The sequence below is a fragment of the Aquarana catesbeiana genome, linkage group LG05 (genome assembly GCF_042186555.1).
Source record: "Aquarana catesbeiana isolate 2022-GZ linkage group LG05, ASM4218655v1, whole genome shotgun sequence".
Classification (NCBI taxonomy): Eukaryota; Metazoa; Chordata; class Amphibia; order Anura; family Ranidae; genus Aquarana; species Aquarana catesbeiana.
Window position 1 is genome coordinate 602,302,859 of NC_133328.1, and position 17,130 is coordinate 602,319,988.

At 42.6% G+C, this 17,130-nt stretch overlaps 1 protein-coding gene across 2 annotated transcripts in view; it reads right to left on the reverse strand.

Annotated features, from left to right (window-relative positions):
• Positions 1-1,275: 1,275 nt before the first annotated feature.
• DERL1 (derlin 1) overlaps positions 1,276-17,130 on the reverse strand; it is a 63,316-nt gene continuing 47,461 nt past the window's right edge. Inside the window, exons 7-8 of one of the 2 annotated variants that reach the window (XM_073632195.1) lie at positions 14,762-14,872; positions 1,276-7,791 (exon numbers count right to left, since the gene is read on the reverse strand). In XM_073632195.1, the coding sequence (XP_073488296.1) occupies positions 7,614-7,791; positions 14,762-14,872 (289 nt within the window). In that variant the 3' untranslated portion in view covers positions 1,276-7,613. The remainder of the gene's footprint in view (positions 7,792-14,761; positions 14,873-17,130) is intronic. The other variant, XM_073632196.1, reaches the window with a different exon arrangement.

Consider the following 17,130-nt stretch of genomic DNA (forward strand, 5'->3'; position numbering starts at 1 on the left):
GGTGAAAACCTCCTTCCCTCAGCCAGGGATTTGAAAATGGGTCATGGATGGGTATTCCAGCATGACAATGACCCAAAACACACGGCCAAGGCAACAAAGGAGAGGCTCAAGAAGAAGCACATTAAGGTCCTGGAGTGGCCTAGCCAGTCTCCAGACCTTAATCCCATAGAAAATATGTGGAGGGAGCTGAAGGTTCAAATTACCAAACGTCAGCCTTGAAACCTTAATGACTTGGAGAGGATCTGCAAAGAGGAGTGGGACAAAATCCCTCCTGAGATGTGTGCAAACCTGGTGGCCAACCACAAGAAACGTCTGACCTCTGATTGTCAACAAGTAAACACATTTTTGTTTAATTTAGTGGCATATTTATAAAAACAGTGAGAACGTGGCATTCTGCAAGCATTCACAAATCTGCGTGGCAAAACATGCAACACGCGTTTGGGTGCCATTCATTCTAAATAGCACCCCAAACATTGTGCGATTTTTCTTGTGCAACAGAACAGCACTGCGGAAAAACATGACTTTACAAATCACCCAAAAAAAGGAGCAGGAGCTTCGTTTGGGCAACAAACACACATAGGGCAGCCCATTGAAGTAAATGGGCTGCCCTATTCGTGGCACATAGAATTGTGGAAAAATTGCTCAAACAAAATCACGAGCGGGAACACGAGTTCTCACCACATGAAGTGTGAATGGGGCCTTAACATTATTCCTCTTCCAGACATCACCAGCCTAGGGAGTCTGGGTTGACAGGGTTCTGCACGCTTCAAATGGGTTTTAGATTCTTATACAAGTCTATGGAAATGCAAAAATCACTTGAAGCACCCCTCAATGGATTCTGAATGATCTCAGTCTGATGTCAAACTGAATCCATCAACACAGATCCTTAACATGACTGTGCAGTCAAATAGGCATCAGAGTCAGACCCAGTAATCAGAACTCCATAACAGACCTGATCAGACACACCCCCTTCCTTTCTGCAAGGCAAATCTGTGTGGGGAGACTGGTATGGAGGGGTGTGGCTGTTACTCAGCTCTGCCAGTACAGACCACTGGGATGTGATGGCTAGACTATTTTAGATTCTGAATGATCTTAGAACCGTCACAAACATCAACACAAAGCCTTATTACTCCCCAAAACATGTCCCTGAAGCACACAGGGCTTCAAATAACTTTAGCAATCTGCACTCATTAATGCAAGGCAAACCATTTAAATTTTTCCCAAGAAAAAAGAAAGAATTCTACCATGAATGGAAAAGAAAATGAGAAAGCGAAATACATTTCTTTTGAAACTTTAATTTAAAACATTACAAACAAAAATCTCATTACAAAAAAAGATTCTCTGTACAAAAGAAGACGATTGGAGGCAAATACATAGAAAGATTTCACCGATTCATCAGGTTCTATGTAATGATCAAAGTTAGCATAGGCAAGCTTTAAACTGTCCGCCGCAGTAGTAAAGACGTTACATCCGACCACAGGCGATGGCGAAGATGAGACTTTCTGGTCCTGCTAGTATTCAATTAAAGGGGGAATACAGTGAAATGCAAATCAAAGTTATGTTAATAGTATTCCTGACACGATAGAAGGGCTAGCATATTGCCCCAGGCTCCCTTCAGTGCTACTTACAGAAGAAAAGGCCTAGGCATTCGGAAGGATCATATTGGTTGAACTACTCTGCAGCAGATATCAAAGAAACAAAAGCCTAGGTTTTTTGTTATCTGAAAAGCACTGGAGGGAGCTTGCTACAGCATTTTCTCCAGGAAGATTTTTCAGATCATTGTTTACAGTTTATCTATCGCTGCGACACTTAAAGCAGAACTAAACCCATCAATATAATGGCTTCAAAAAACAGTTACATTCCCGTCACGTTCTGGAAATGCTGTAACATTGGATGTGCTCTCAACTAAACTGTCAAACCATCAAATGTCTGGAGTCATAACTGATCACATGTGCAGCATCATAGCAGTTGAAGATCAGAGGCCAAGATGGCAGCTTCCTTGGCTGAAAAGGATAGGAGGGTTTCGTTTTGCTTCAACATTAGCTTATGTTAACACACGGGGAAAGTCCACTCCATTTTATTAACTGGTTAAATGTGAATAAGCGTGTACAAAGTTGTTCGAACATTTGTTATTAGCCAATGACGCAATTTTCTTTTTTATCTATCTTTGAAACAGAGGAGGGGGGAACTTTTACCATACAGCAAAAATGGATCATTGCATTAGACATTCAGTTTAGATAAAAGGGTTACATTCAATAATATCACATTTTTTAAATGACGTGATTTTGTACTTAAATTTTCTTTAATTTATCGATCATGTGACCATTAAAAAAAAAAAAAAATATATATATATATCTCCACAAATGCCACTTAGGAAACATTTGGGTGAGGTCAGAAGGACAGCACAATGAAAAAACTTGTGATAAAATTAAAATATCATTGTCATTTTTACTTTAAAATTACTGGTAGAAACGCCACAAGGAAGCGCTTTCAGTGTTGCGGTCAAAGGCCAAAGGGTATTCTTTATGCTTATAAACTAAGAATCCACTAGGGGGCACTGTACACCATGTATTGTATTGGAATCACTTGCCCAGGTGGTCCCCAATCTTTCCAAACGAGGGGTCAGTTTAATGCCCTTCAGACTTCAGGGGAGCCAAACTTTGCCCAGAGGGAGTAGAAAATGCCCCATCATTGGTACTAGTGGGAGGAATAGTGCCCCTTTGTTGGTATCAGTGGGAGGAAAAGGGTCCGATCGCTAGTGTCTGTGGGAGTAAGGCTGCCAAATCGCTGGTGGGAGAAATAATGCCCCATCGTTGGGGTCAGTGAAATCGTGCCCCAAGGGCCAAATCAGTGAAATCGTGCCCCAAGGGCCAAATCAGTGAAATCGTGCCCCAAGGACCAAATCAGACTCTCCACCTTTTCATCATCGAGGAACCCTTGAAGTAACTTACTGGTCTCAGGTAAGCCCTGCTAAAAATGACTACTACTAAAAATCTACACCTCATAAAACATTTGTGTGATGGTCAGTGGGAAGAATGCTCTATACCAGTGATGGTGAACCTTGGCACCCCAGATGCTTTGGAACTACATTTCATGACAAATGTAGTTCCAGAACATCTGGGGTGCCAAGGTTCGCCAACACTGTTCTATACACTTGTGGTCATTGGGAAGAATCCCCCCCTATAGATAGCTAAAAAGATCAACGGTGTCAGTGGGAACTTATCTGAGCGGCAGAAATTGCTCATTGCTCAAGGAACATCTAGCAACCCCAGGAGGAAATCTGGTTGAGAAACCCAGGTCTAGACCAGCCATTTTCAACCAGGAATCCTCCAGAGGTTGTTTAGGGGTTACTTGAGCAGTGGCATATTGACCCCCTATTTAATGGTCCATGCATAGTTTTGGGGCCAACGCCACTTGGCAGAGCCAGCAGCATGACACCAATAATCATTTTAGATATCTGTAAAATGTGGCATTCTGACCACCACTGTAGGTGACATGCCAGGGTTGCCAACCTCCTGCAGCGTTTTTTACTGGCAAAACATGGAAAATTTACTGGCGGAGCACATTTTTTTACTGGCAACCTGAGAAACTACAGAACTCCTATTCAAAACTAACACAGTGAATATTTGAACAGTATAAACATGATATAGAAACAATGACAATACCTAGAACAAGGTAATTTGCTCAATTTACACCTAAGTCAACATAGCATGAAATTATCAGCCCTTGATATTTACTGGCAGTTGTAAAAACAAAACTGATTTTTACGGTCAGTAAATTTACTGGCGGTTGGCAACCCTGGGACATGCTTTCCACTGACCACCAATGTAAGAGGCAATTTTCCCACTGACCACTAGTGAATGGTTTTCATCAGAGACCTAATCGTCCCAAAGATAAAGGCAGTCTATAGTTTGACATGCAATCTTCTGAAAAATGAATGTTAGAGAGGGAGAGCAAGAGAGCGAGACCATTGATCAAGGAACCCCCTGCAACCTCTGGAGGAACCCTGGTTGAGAATCCCTGGGCCAGATAAGGCAAGTAAAGGAATACATTTTGGAGACCACTGATCTACAGAAATGTACGGCCAAAGTTTTGGGAATCCATCCCATTTCTATGTTGGACATTCCATTCCAAAAGCAAGCTTATAACTATGCAATCCCCATTGACAAACATTGGAAAACCAAGATAATTGCACGGTTCCAACCTTGTGGTAACATTTTGAGGAAGACCATTTTCTGTTCCAGCATGACTGCGTCCCTGTGTACAAAGCCAGATCCATAAAGACATGGTTTGAGGAGTTTGGTGTGAAGAAACCAGAATGGTCTGCACAGAGCCCTGACATCAACCCTACTGAACTCCTTTGGGATCAATTTGGTGAGAGACCGGGCTCACAAATCAGCATTCCATTCCAACATCAGTATCTGACCTCACAAATGTTCTTTCGGTTGAATTAATTCAAATTCCCACATCTTTCCAAGAGGAGCAGTGGCTGGTATTGCTGCAAAAGAAAGAGGTAAATGGGGGTACCCTAGAAAAGAACATGCATTTACCCCTTGCAGTGTGGGGAGCTCTACTGCAAGTTTTTAAAAATTTGCCCCAGAGTTTAGCCTCAAGGCCTCATCCAAATTGGACATTTATAATGGTGCTGTTAAGGGCGTCTGGTGTTTTTTTTTGTCTGCCTCTAAATATCTCTGCATGTTAGGCTATGCTTCCATGCACACAGGCGTTGAAACATTTAGGAGGCAGAAAAAAAACCCTCACTGCCAGTGCATCTAGAAGCAGCAGAGTTTTGGCAGAAAAAATGCTTGACGCCTGTAATCATACATTAACGATAGGCGTGTCAAGCGCTTGAGTGTGAATTTCTTTCAATGGCCAGGACAAATTATTATTCTGGCCAATGAAATGAATGCCCAAGTGCTTGATGTGCCTAGACAATGTTTACATGTGCTTACAAGCGTCAGGCATTTGCTGATGGTTATTAGTGCTCTAGTCAATAATTTCCTGTCTACAGGTAACGTAAGCTTCTGAAAGGTTTACTGGCCCTTTACGTAAATGCAGCAGTAGAATAACAAACTGACACATCAAAAGTATGCCATTTCCCTATATGGTTTCAGCGGTCGTCATCGAATACCACAAAGTAACTTAACCAATACTTTTGGTTAAGCCAGCTGCATCATAAAACCCCATAGATTTGGAAAAGCTACATCCATTTCTCCATATGCTGGCTATGCTCTGCTCCTGCATGACCTGTACAGCCATTCAATAGAAGAGGGGACCCACAGAGTTTATGAAGGTGTCAAGTAACGGAGAACTGCGGTTTCACATTGAGCAGGGGGAACCTGTCCCAACAAATGCTATTAAAGAGGAAGTAAACCCAAATGGGTTTTACTTCCTTTTGCTCCCTGCAAATTAAAAGCATAGCGGGCTAGTATGCATCGCATACTAGCCCATTATGTGACACTTACCTGCAAACGAATCCATCGCTGTCCCCTGTGCAGGCTGCGTCCATCTTTGCCCCTCATCCTGCCGGGGGCCGTGGACTCCGGCTCTGAGAGTGGCCGGAACAGCGTGACGTCAGTAATGGCACACGCTGGGGGAAGAAACGGAACGGAGGCCAGTTTCTTCACAGCGCACGCGCTGAATACATCATCGGCCCACTACAACTGAAATATCTCCTAAGCGGCGCACGTTTAGGGGATATTTCCACTACCTATAGGTAAGCCTTATTCTAGGCTTACCTATAGGGTAAAACACTCACAAAAGAAGGGGCCGTGTGGGAAAACTTCACAAGCATCATGACTACTTCACACCATTGTTTTTAGTGGTTATATTGTTACATATTTTTCTATTTATAGGTCTATATTCTTATTGTCATTTTGTATATCCTTTTTTTGTATTCAATAAAATTGTTTTTTTTTTTTTAATTACTCAGTTTCCTTGAAAGTCCCATCAACCTTTTTTTGGGGGTATTTTTATTCTTCCAACTCACACAAAAGAAGGGTTTACAACCACTTTAACCTTTCATAAAGCCCCTGGGACCTCCCCACTGTATACATAAAGACAGTACATCAGCAAGTAGCATCTCTACCTTATGTTTTAACATTCAAACTGTGAGAATTTACATGGGCACATCAGGGCTCACTTTGGCCCTGGAAGGGCCAAAGAAGAGATTTCCTGCCACCTCATGGTACTCTTGGCAGTAGTATTAAACTGAACGTACACATTTTTTTTTTTTTTTTTTAAATGAGAGAAATGAGGGGATAGGATCCCTGACAGCTTTTTATCTCCAGGTCTCTGTTGGGGAGATTCACTTGAATTTTCCTGGTCACCAGAACAGGATGAGAAGGGAATCTTCCAATGGGGACACTTATTTCAGAGACAACTGTTCATAGAAGAGAATTCCCTTATATTGGGAAGATGGACTCACTTCCTGCTGAGTCTACAGGACAGGAAATGGAGGGAAGTCTTCCTAATGTAATGTAGATAGCAAAAATCTGATGGTGGTAATCCTTCCCTGCTTTATCCAAAAAGAAAAAACAAGGAGGTGCCTTTTCTGTATACTTTAATTTATAGCCTTTACTTTTCACTTGGCTGAACTCCAGGAAGGAAAAAAAAATATATATATTTTTTCATTTTTTTTAAATAGTCAAAATGCCTGGATGGGTTTTTATATTATCTTCCTATAACCCTCTATAAAACAAGACACTGACAGGCAGGGGGGAGAGGCAGCACTAGCAGACAATCAGGCTCAGCTGCTGCGTTTATTGAATACTCAATGTGCTTACATGAAAGGGTAAGCTCAGGGATGACATTGTGTAAAGCTGATCCTTTATTGTCCAATCAGTGGGCTGGGGGGGGTGGGTGTGTCCTGGACCAAGCTGTGCTGCTTAACTGCAGTAGAGGTCCAGGACCTGGCTATAATAACGGGATCCCAACAGAAGTGAAAAATCTGCTGAAGGTATGATAATCTCACATGTTTTCAAACAATATCGGTAGTCTCTTGCCTGGAGTTTAGCTTCCACACCAATTTGATAGTAACAAAAATTAGATTAGAAGATGCACTTTCAATTGTGAACAGCAACAACTTAACATTTGTTGAATCTTACGTAGAATAGATTTTAATCGGCACACATTTGTAGATGTTATTCACCCCTTCTAACAATAACAGAAGGAACTTGGTTTGGACTGACATAGGGTTCAGTGGCCTGTTTCTTTCCAAGCTGAGTGGTCAAACGGTTAGCTTTTCGGTACTGTTGGCATCAACTCCAAAGAACGAACACTTTTCGCCACGTGATCTCCTCCTTCCCCAATAATATGCAAAAACAGAACTTATATAGACTATTCTTACCAAGCTAGATAAAGTGGCACAGATTATCTAATTTAAATAATAAAAATGGGTGGCAATCAGGTGACACACCACAGCCAAACTTGTAGATGCAGATTTGAGACGCGTAACGCAGATACAAAAATTTGTGTCGTCAGCAGTCATCGCACTTACTGCCTCTTGCATAAGTTTTTTTTTCCTTACAAGTTCAAAAGGTAAAGTAAAATGTAAAAAGTTCATCACACAAAATTCCCCTTCTGAGGAGGAGGTGGCGATTTCCTTTCATTGGTCACCCAGCCGAAACCCTTGACCCCAGTTGTGTCGCCCACCACCGCCTCCTGCCTGATCGTCTGCTGCTCGTCTGGCACTGGCAGGAGGGACACCGAATCCGGAGACTCCTCCTCTTCTGTTTGGGAACCAGCGGTACCTGGAAATAAAAAAAAAAATGTTCCCTTATTTTTAAGATTCTGATTGAACAAAAAGAAAAAAAAAATATATTAAAATGCAGAACAGTTATAGTGGATCTTCACCAATTTCTGTGACTTGGCTGTTCCGCTGCTCATAATTTTTTTTTTTTTTTTTTTACGTTTACGGGTTCGGTCTAGCGGTGCATATTTGGTAAGTTGTGCCAGAACCTGGAAGAGCCAGCAGAGCTTTCTGGTGATGTCACAAAGGAAAATGGTGCAGGAACTGGCAGTGGCTGCAGGAAAGAGGATCCCAGCAAGACAATGCTGGATCCTCTGTGTGGGGGAGCGAGCATCTCAGTATCTTAACTGCTGCCATCTCAGTATCAGGTAAGCTGGGGAGAAATTTTTTTTATACACACACAAAGTTTTTGATCCCCTGCTGATTTTGTACATTTGCCCACTGACAAAGAAATGGTCAGTCTAGCGAGAGACAGAACATGGGAAAAAAAAAAAAAAAAAAAAAAAAAAAACACACCACAGAAAAACGCATTTTAAAAAGTTATAAATTGATTTGCATTTCAATGAGTGAAATATTTATTTGATCCCCTTTGCAAAACAAGACTTGGAACTTGGTGGCAAAACCCTTGTTGGCAATCAAAGAGGTCAGACGTTTTGGCCACCAGGTTTGCACACATCTCAGGAGGGATTTTGTCCCACTCCTCTTTGCAGATCCTCTCCAAGTCATTAAGGTTTCAAGGCTGACGTTTGGCAACTAGAACCTTCAGCTCCCTCCACATATTTTCTATGGGATGAAGGTCTGGAGACTGGCTAGGCCACTCCAGGACCTTAAGGTGCTTCTTCTTCAGCCACTCCTTTGTTGCCTTGGCTGTGTGTTTTGGGTCATTGTCATGCTGGAATACCCATCCACGACCCATTTTCAATGCCCTGGCTGAAGGAAGGTGGTCAGAATTGACAGTACATTGCCTCTTTGAGGCGGTGAAGTTGTCCTGTCCCCTTAGCAGAAAAACACCCCCAAAGCATTTATTCACCTCCATGTTTGACGGTGGGGATGGTGTTCTTGGGGTCATAGGCAGCATTTCTCCTCCTCCAAACACGGAGAGTTTAGTTGATGCCAAAGAGCTCAATTTTGGTATCATCTGACCACAACACTTTCACCCAGTTCTCCTCTAAATCATTCAGATGTTCATTAGCAAACTTCAGACGGGCCTGAACGTGTGCTTTCATTAACAGGGGTATCTTGCGGGCGCTGCAGGATTTCAGTCCTTCACGGTGTAGTGTGTTACCAATTCTTTTTTTGGCGACTATGGTCCCAGCTGCCTTGAGATCATTGACAAGATTCTACTGTGTAGTTCTGGCTGATTCCTCACCGTTCTCATGATCACTGAAACTCCGAGGTGAGATCTCGCATGGAGCCCCAGACCGAGGGAGATTGACAGTTATTTTGTGTTCCTTCCATTTGCGAATAATCGCACCAACCGTTGTCACCCTCTCACCAAGCTGCTTGGCGATGGTCTTGTAGCCCATTCCAGCCTTGTGTAGGTCTACAATCTTGTCCCTGACATCCTTGGACAGCTCTTTGGTCTTGGCCATGGTGGAGAGATTGGAATGTGATTGATTGCTTCTGTGGACAGGTGTCTTTTATACAGGTAACAAGCTGAGATTAGGAGCACTCCCTTAAGGAGAAGGCTCCTTATCTCAGCTCATTACCTGTATAGAAGACACCTGGGAGCCAGAAATCTTGCTGATTGATAGGGGATCAAATACTTCTGACTCATTAAAATGCAAATCAATTTATAACTTTTTAGAAATGTGTTTTCCTGGATATTTGTTATTCTGTATCTCACTGTTAAAATAAACCTACCATTAAAATTATAGACAGATCATTTCTTTGTCAGACGGCAAACATACAAAATCAGCAGGGGATCAAATACCCTTTTCCCTCACTAGATCTATCTATCTATCTATCTATCTATCTATCTATCTATCTATCTATCTATATTTTATCAGCTGATGAGGCAGAGCTGCTCCTTATTTTGGAAGGCTCTCAACAATATTGTTGGGATCTATCCAGCTGCCTGATTGGCAGCTTTCTCTGCGTCTCAGTGCCTGGTTGAAAGCCGAAGCCAGCTGTGCCCTCCCCCTTTTCCTCTGTCCAGCACTCCAGTGACTGACCATGCTGCTCTCTGCTCCGGCCAGACCAAAAACTCAGTTCTCTGCATTTGAGATGAGCAACCACACTCACACTCATGTACGATCACACTCATGTACGATCATCATGTATGTATTTTTGTAAAGTAAAGCACTTTCTCCTCTCACCTTGGGACAAAGTAGAGACCTTTGGAATATCTGAGCATGTGCAGGTTTTCCATGAGCAAGGATGGTGAAGTGAGGGAGGCCTGGGACCTCTCAATATACATGAGCACAGTTTGGCACATGCACAGAGGTGCCGAAGGGCTCTGCCAAATCCCAGAGGCTGAACAGAACCAGTTGGCTTATCTGTGCATCTGCTGGACTATCAAAAATGATGGTGGGCAGAGCCACGATTGAGGGGACGGAAGGATTTTACAATTATCTTAGGGTGGCCTTCTATATCCCTTGTACTTTGGACATATGGAAAATTTTCATGACATTGCTGCCTCTTCCCCTGGAGACCTCCAGCACATCTAGATGTGTGTCTTGATTTTAAAATAGATCCCTCAATATGCTACTGGATTCTAATCCCTGAGGAAGGCTTAACCAGTCGAAACGCATCAGTGCTCTGGACTCATGCATCCGGGATCAGTGCGCTTTACTGTGCTGTTAATTTTCAGTAACCAGTGTTCTAGTCTTCATATATGTGTGTGGTATTTTCTATACTGCCTCCCTGTCCACTAGGGGTTATTTTAATGCTACTTTATTCAACATTGTATTTTATTCTAATGTCACATACTCTATGTCTTCTGGGTATCGCAAAGTCCCCCTTCCCCCCTTTTGTGGGTTTTAAACCAAAAAAGGAAGTGTGCCCCAAGGGGGATAATATGAGCAGTGTATCACCGGGCGATGGATGGTGCAAGCGTGAAATACACAATTAAATGTTGAAAGTTTTATAACAAAAGTTTATTAAGTAGAAAATTAAGTAGAAAAATATACACACAGATCTATAATATAAAATCGCATGAGCGGAAGAGACAAAGAACAATGGTAATCAAACTGCTAACATGCTTTGGTATACTATCCCAGTAAATTCAAAGATAACCTGCTGGGGTGAACATACGACAGCACATGATACTCTACATGTTTCGGAAAATAAAGGGGTTCTATCCCCTCGATATAGTGTGTTTCCTTCTTCAGGAGTTTCGGGGAAGCAGTGATGATATTTTTCTAGAAAGGATAAAAAGGGATATATATGTATATAGGTATAAGTCAGTCACTGTATTTAGCACCAACATAGGGTATAAGACCATTATGTCAGAGTATGAGAGACTGTTTGAAATACAGACAAGACATGAGGACAGAGCAAAATCGCAGATTGAGCGAACATATCTATACAGAAGTACTCACAAAGCATATGACTCTTCAGCATATATACTGTACACAGGTATACCACGAGAAGGACTCCCACTTCCTAGGGTTCGGAAGATTACATCAATTAGTTAAGGATCCAAATACTGGATATGATTTGAAGAATGGAGACCAGAAAGGAGAGTATGGGGAGATTTGCAGATTCTGGCCTTGACAGAAATCCCTACAGGGACGGCAAGCCAGGGCTCACAAGAGCCACCACTGCTGAGCGGACCACAAACACACCTGCAGAGTCAGAGACAAGGAAGAGGGGGTTGTTTTGAGAGATATGTATCCCATATTCAAGATATAGGGCTAATAGAGCCTTAACATTAAATGTCCTTTCACAGCACAGTGTATAAAACACTGAGACATGTTTGTGACAATCACAGTTAGGATTGACATACCTGGTCTCTGATGTTTCAATGTAAACAACTCCTGCAGGGAAGGAATGCTCCTCAATCAGAAAGAGAGATGTCAATTACTAATTCCTAAACCTAAATCCACTGTTGAGGCCCCTGCTAGAATCATTACAACTTACACGAACGATCATGAAAAAATTAGGCATATTTGCCAAAAATACTGGCATCTATTAACTTCAGATCCGACTTTGGGCCCTCTGGTACCCCCCAGACCCCCAATAACATATAGACGCGCCACTTCCGTAGGTGATTTATTAATTAAAAGTGAGTATAAGGGACAGGATAGAGGTGATCCCTGCACTACGCTGGGCACATTCCAATGCGGATCATGTGCATACTGTAGATACATGGATACACGCAAAAATATATGTTTGCCTAACGGCAAACGTTTCATACCGAAACACTATGCAAACTGTCAAACCACGGGAGTGGTGTATCTATTGACCTGTCACTGTAACTGTTTCTATGTGGGGAAAACCTTACAAAAATTATGGCAACGCATCTATCGACACCTTAGGGTGATGCAATCTGCCGACCCTGACTTCCCCTTCTGGAGACACGTAGCCCAGGTACATGGTGGCACGTGTCCCAAAGTCTCAGTACTAATTTTGGATCGGCTACATCCAAGTTCCCGAGGAGAGGATTTTAACAAGATCCTCCTACAGCGGGAACTCCGCTGGATATCCAATCTGAATGCGACAATGCCACCTGGCCTGAATGAGGCGTTCAATCTTAAACCCTTCCTTCCTGGCTTCTCCACAGGTGGTTACGACAAGGAATTATAGGACAGTGGCTTGTTCCACCAAGCCATTCTGTCCTATCTTCCATTCAAGCACCCAATATCCTGAATCTCCTGTGCTTATGTATTAAGTAATTTAATTTTTTATAAAATTATTCCATTTCAATAGTCTTATGCCCAATGCAGATTACACATGCTGGGCTGCCGCTCTTATCCTTTACCCTATCATTCTAGTTTTATTACTACCCCTTTTTTTTTTTTTTTTTTTTTTTTTTATGTCTTCCATTTGTCTTTGCATTAGGCTCACATTGATGTGTTTAAAGGACAATCAATTATTCCCATGATAAAGAATAGAATGTGCTCACAGGACTAACCAGTGTTAAAATCTTATTGTCCAGCTTGTATCTGTGTATATATATATATATATATATATATATATATATATATATATATATATATATATATATATATATATATATATATATATATATATATATATATATATATATATATCTGTACTGTAATATTAAGGAAATTTATACATGCTTGTGATTTTCCAGGAACGTTTTGTAAAGATGGAACTCCCACCTCTGAACAGTCCGGAATAGGTCAAATTTAAATTCCCTTAAAAACGACCATACCAATGAAATTACTGTATTCATAGATGTGGCTTTGATCAATGTGCCCCTGGGGATGGCTCGCCGGTGCTCCCCGGCACGGAAAGACCTCTGTATCCCTTCTCTGGGGACAGCGGCATCTCCCCAGCAGCGCTGATGCGCACGCGCCCGACGCCCTGTCTCGCACCTGCGCACTGGGGATCTCCCATCCTCACCCCATCAGACTGCTCTCCTTCCGTGTCGGCGGCCTCTGTCGACGAGTGACGTCACCGCGTCCTATGACGCGTTGGCGTCGGCCGCCGCCCAGGCCGAGGAGCTACAGTGGGCGGCTATTACGAACGCAACTGCATACAGCTGATGTCTCCTCCGGACATTACGCTCCGGTTGGTCTGACAATCAGCTGTATTGCAGCCACCTAAGTCTACCCCGCCCTGCAGGCTAATGATTGGCCTGCAAGTATTACACCCTACACCAAATAGAATACTTAGTATTGGCCTCACACACTCTCTTCTCTGCTACACAGCCGAGAGGAGCATTCCTTCCCTGCAGGAGTTGTTTACATTGAAACATCAGAGACCAGGTATGTCAATCCTAACTGTGATTATCACAAACATGTCTCAGTGTTTTATACACTGTGCTGTGAAAGGACATTTAATGTTAAGGCTCTATTAGCCCTATATCTTGAATATGGGATACATATCTCTCAAAACAACCCCCTCTTCCTTGTCTCTGACTCTGCAGGTGTGTTTGTGGTCCGCTCAGCAGTGGTGGCTCTTGTGAGCCCTGGCTTGCCGTCCCTGTAGGGATTTCTGTCAAGGCCAGAATCTGCAAATCTCCCCATACTCTCCTTTCTGGTCTCCATTCTTCAAATCATATCCAGTATTTGGATCCTTAACTAATTGATGTAATCTTCCGAACCCTAGGAAGTGGGAGTCCTTCTCGTGGTATACCTGTGTACAGTATATATGCTGAAGAGTCATATGCTTCGTGAGTACTTCTGTATAGATATGTTCGCTCAATCTGCGATTTTGCTCTGTCCTCATGTCTTGTCTGTATTTCAAACAGTCTCTCATACTCTCAGACATAATGGTCTTATACCCTATGTTGGTGCTAAATACAGTGACTGACTTATACCTATATACATATATATCCCTTTTTATCCTTTCTAGAAAAATATCATCACTGCTTCCCCGAAACTCCTGAAGAAGGAAACACACTATATAGAGGGGATAGAACCCCTTTATTTTCCGAAACATGTAGAGTATCATGTGCTGTCGTATGTTCACCCCAGCAGGTTATCTTTGAATTTACTGGGATAGTATACCAAAGCATGTTAGCAGTTCGATTACCATTGTTCTTTGTCTCTTCCGCTCATGCGATTTTATATTATAGATCTGTGTGTATATTTTTCTACTTAATTTTCTACTTAATAAACCTGTGTTATAAAACTTTCAACATTAATTGTGTATTTCACGCTTGCACCATCCATCCATTGCCCGGTGATACACTGCCCATATTATCCCCCTTGGGGCACACTTCCTTTTTTGGTTTCTTTCCTTAATTGGGATGTGGCAGTGATCCCCGGGCAAGCTCAAATATTGGTTCCCTTCCGAACTGTTGTTTCCTTTTGTGGGTTTTAGCCCCTCATAACATTTTGTTTGGCCTTACATCAAACAACGCCATTTACTTACAGAATCTCTGGCGTGGAAAGAAAACTTCTGCCTCCCAGGTCCATGGGATATTTAAACATCAAGAAGAAGTAGAGATGGCCCACCAAGTTTCCAATCAGTTCATTGATGATCCTTAAAGAAAATAACAATTTATATACATTTAGGTGGAATTGCATTATTCACATGAGCACTGCTGTAATTAAAATTTCTGCACAAGTATTGAGTGACCTAACTTTCCGGAGTGTGAACTGTTCTGTAAGGTTTATTGGTTCTCAAACTTTTCTCTGAAAAATTGGAATTGCAGCCAGAAGGTCATTTTTTGATAAAGTAGGAAAAAGCACAACATTAGAAGGTTTTATTGCTTCTGACTGTGACCCCCACAGAAGAGATCTGCCTTCATGGTCACCAGGACAAGTGGGTGAAACAGACAGCAACAAACCCTGACGACACCTGACCCTTTAAACCCTATCCAAAAAATTAAAATAAAAAAGTTAAACACCATCTCCCTGGTCCTTCTCATTTTTGCAGAACCAAACCTTCCTATCCACCAATGAAAGCACCATCTTGGTCTCTATTCTGATCTGCATTGGCCATAATGGTGCAATGGTGCATATGTGACATCAGGTATGACACCAGCCATTTGAGGGCTTGAAAATTCAGCCAAGAGCTGACATAAGCCCACTGGCAACAGTGACAATTATCACCATAGGCATGCCTTTAATGCAGCATACGTTGTGCATGGAGTACAAAAAAGGCAGATTGTACAGTCTATGAAAACGCAGAAAACGTTATCAATAAGTTTTACCATCACCAGTAGCAGCCATGAGCTTGTATTTGTTTTCTTGACCCGGCTACCAGCTGTCATGTAAATGTGACCTGGGCGGCTGTAGAGCCATCTGATCACTTTTACAGTGCGGATGGTATGGAGTTTCCTCCCACCCCACACCCTTCTTCCCTTGGGTTCTTAGGCTCTCTCTCTCTCTCTCGGAGCCGGGACAACATCAAATGATTTCAGGAGGGCAAGGGAGAGGAGATTGAGAACATCCTTACCATGATATCCTCTGCCGTTTATGAAACGAGAAGTGCTCAGCATGTGGTTGGGCAGCAGCTAATCAAGCATAATGTGTGCTTGATTAAAACAAACCTAATCACAGAGCCACAGTAATAACTGTATGGGATGTCCCAGAGCAATGCCACCTGAGTGGAGGGGACACAAACAAAAGTAGGGTACAATCAGACCTGAGGACCTATATTGCTGTCTGCAGCACACTGCACCCAAAGGCGATATCCTCATACCTTCTTACATCCACCTGATAGAATCTGGTGAATGTATGGACTGAAGACCAGGTTGCGGCCTTGGAGATTTGAGCCATGGAGGCTTGGTGATGCACTGCCCACGAAGCATTAACAGCCCTGGTGGAGTGCGCTTTGACCTGAAAAGGTGGAACCTTCCTCTTCAAGCAATAAGCTTGAATAACTAGCTGCCGAATCCATTTGGCAATAGTGGTTTTCGAGGCTGCCTGTCCTTTCCTAGGACCTTCAGACAACACAAACAAAACATCTGTTTTCCGAATCTGAGCAGTCGCTTTCAAATAGATTTTGACTGCTCTCACTACAAAGAACGTAGTGACTTTTCTTCCTTAGGACATGGTTCTGGAAAAAACAAAGGTAAAACAATATTCTGGTTTAGGAGAAAACCTGAAACCACCTTTGTCAGAAAGCTAGGATGAAGACGCAATACTACTCTATCCTTGTGAACGATTAAATATGGCTCTTTACATGAAAGAGCCGCCAACTCTGACACCCTTCTTGCAGAAGAAATGGCTACCAGAAAAACTAGCTTCCTTGTCAAAAGGACCAAAGGTATATGTCGTATCGGCTCAAAAGGCTGTTTCTGTAACGCCGACAGAACTAAAGTCCCAAGGGTTATGGGGTGCTCTAACCGGTGGATTAAGCCACGTTACCCCCTGTATAAAGCTTCGGACCAAAGAATGCGAAGCAAGCGGACGTTGAAACAATACTGATAAGGCCAAAACCTGGCCCTTGATAGTACTCAAGGCCAGTTTCATCTCTAGCCCCATTTGCAGAAAGACAAGAATTCTACCTATGACATACTTCCTAGGATGCCAACCCCTGGATTCACACCAGGAAACATATGCCTTCCAGACTCTATAATAAATGACTCTGCAAGCTGGCTTCCTTGCATTAATCAAGGTAGGTATCACCGAGCCTGAAAGCCCACGATTCTTTAGAATGTGGGTTTCCATAGCTAAAACCATTAAATTTAGCGTTTGTAAAGTAGGATGGAACACTGGTCCCTGCGATAGCAGGCCTGGACGTGGTGGTAGGGGCCATGGACCATCTTTACTATTTCTGCATACCAAGATCTT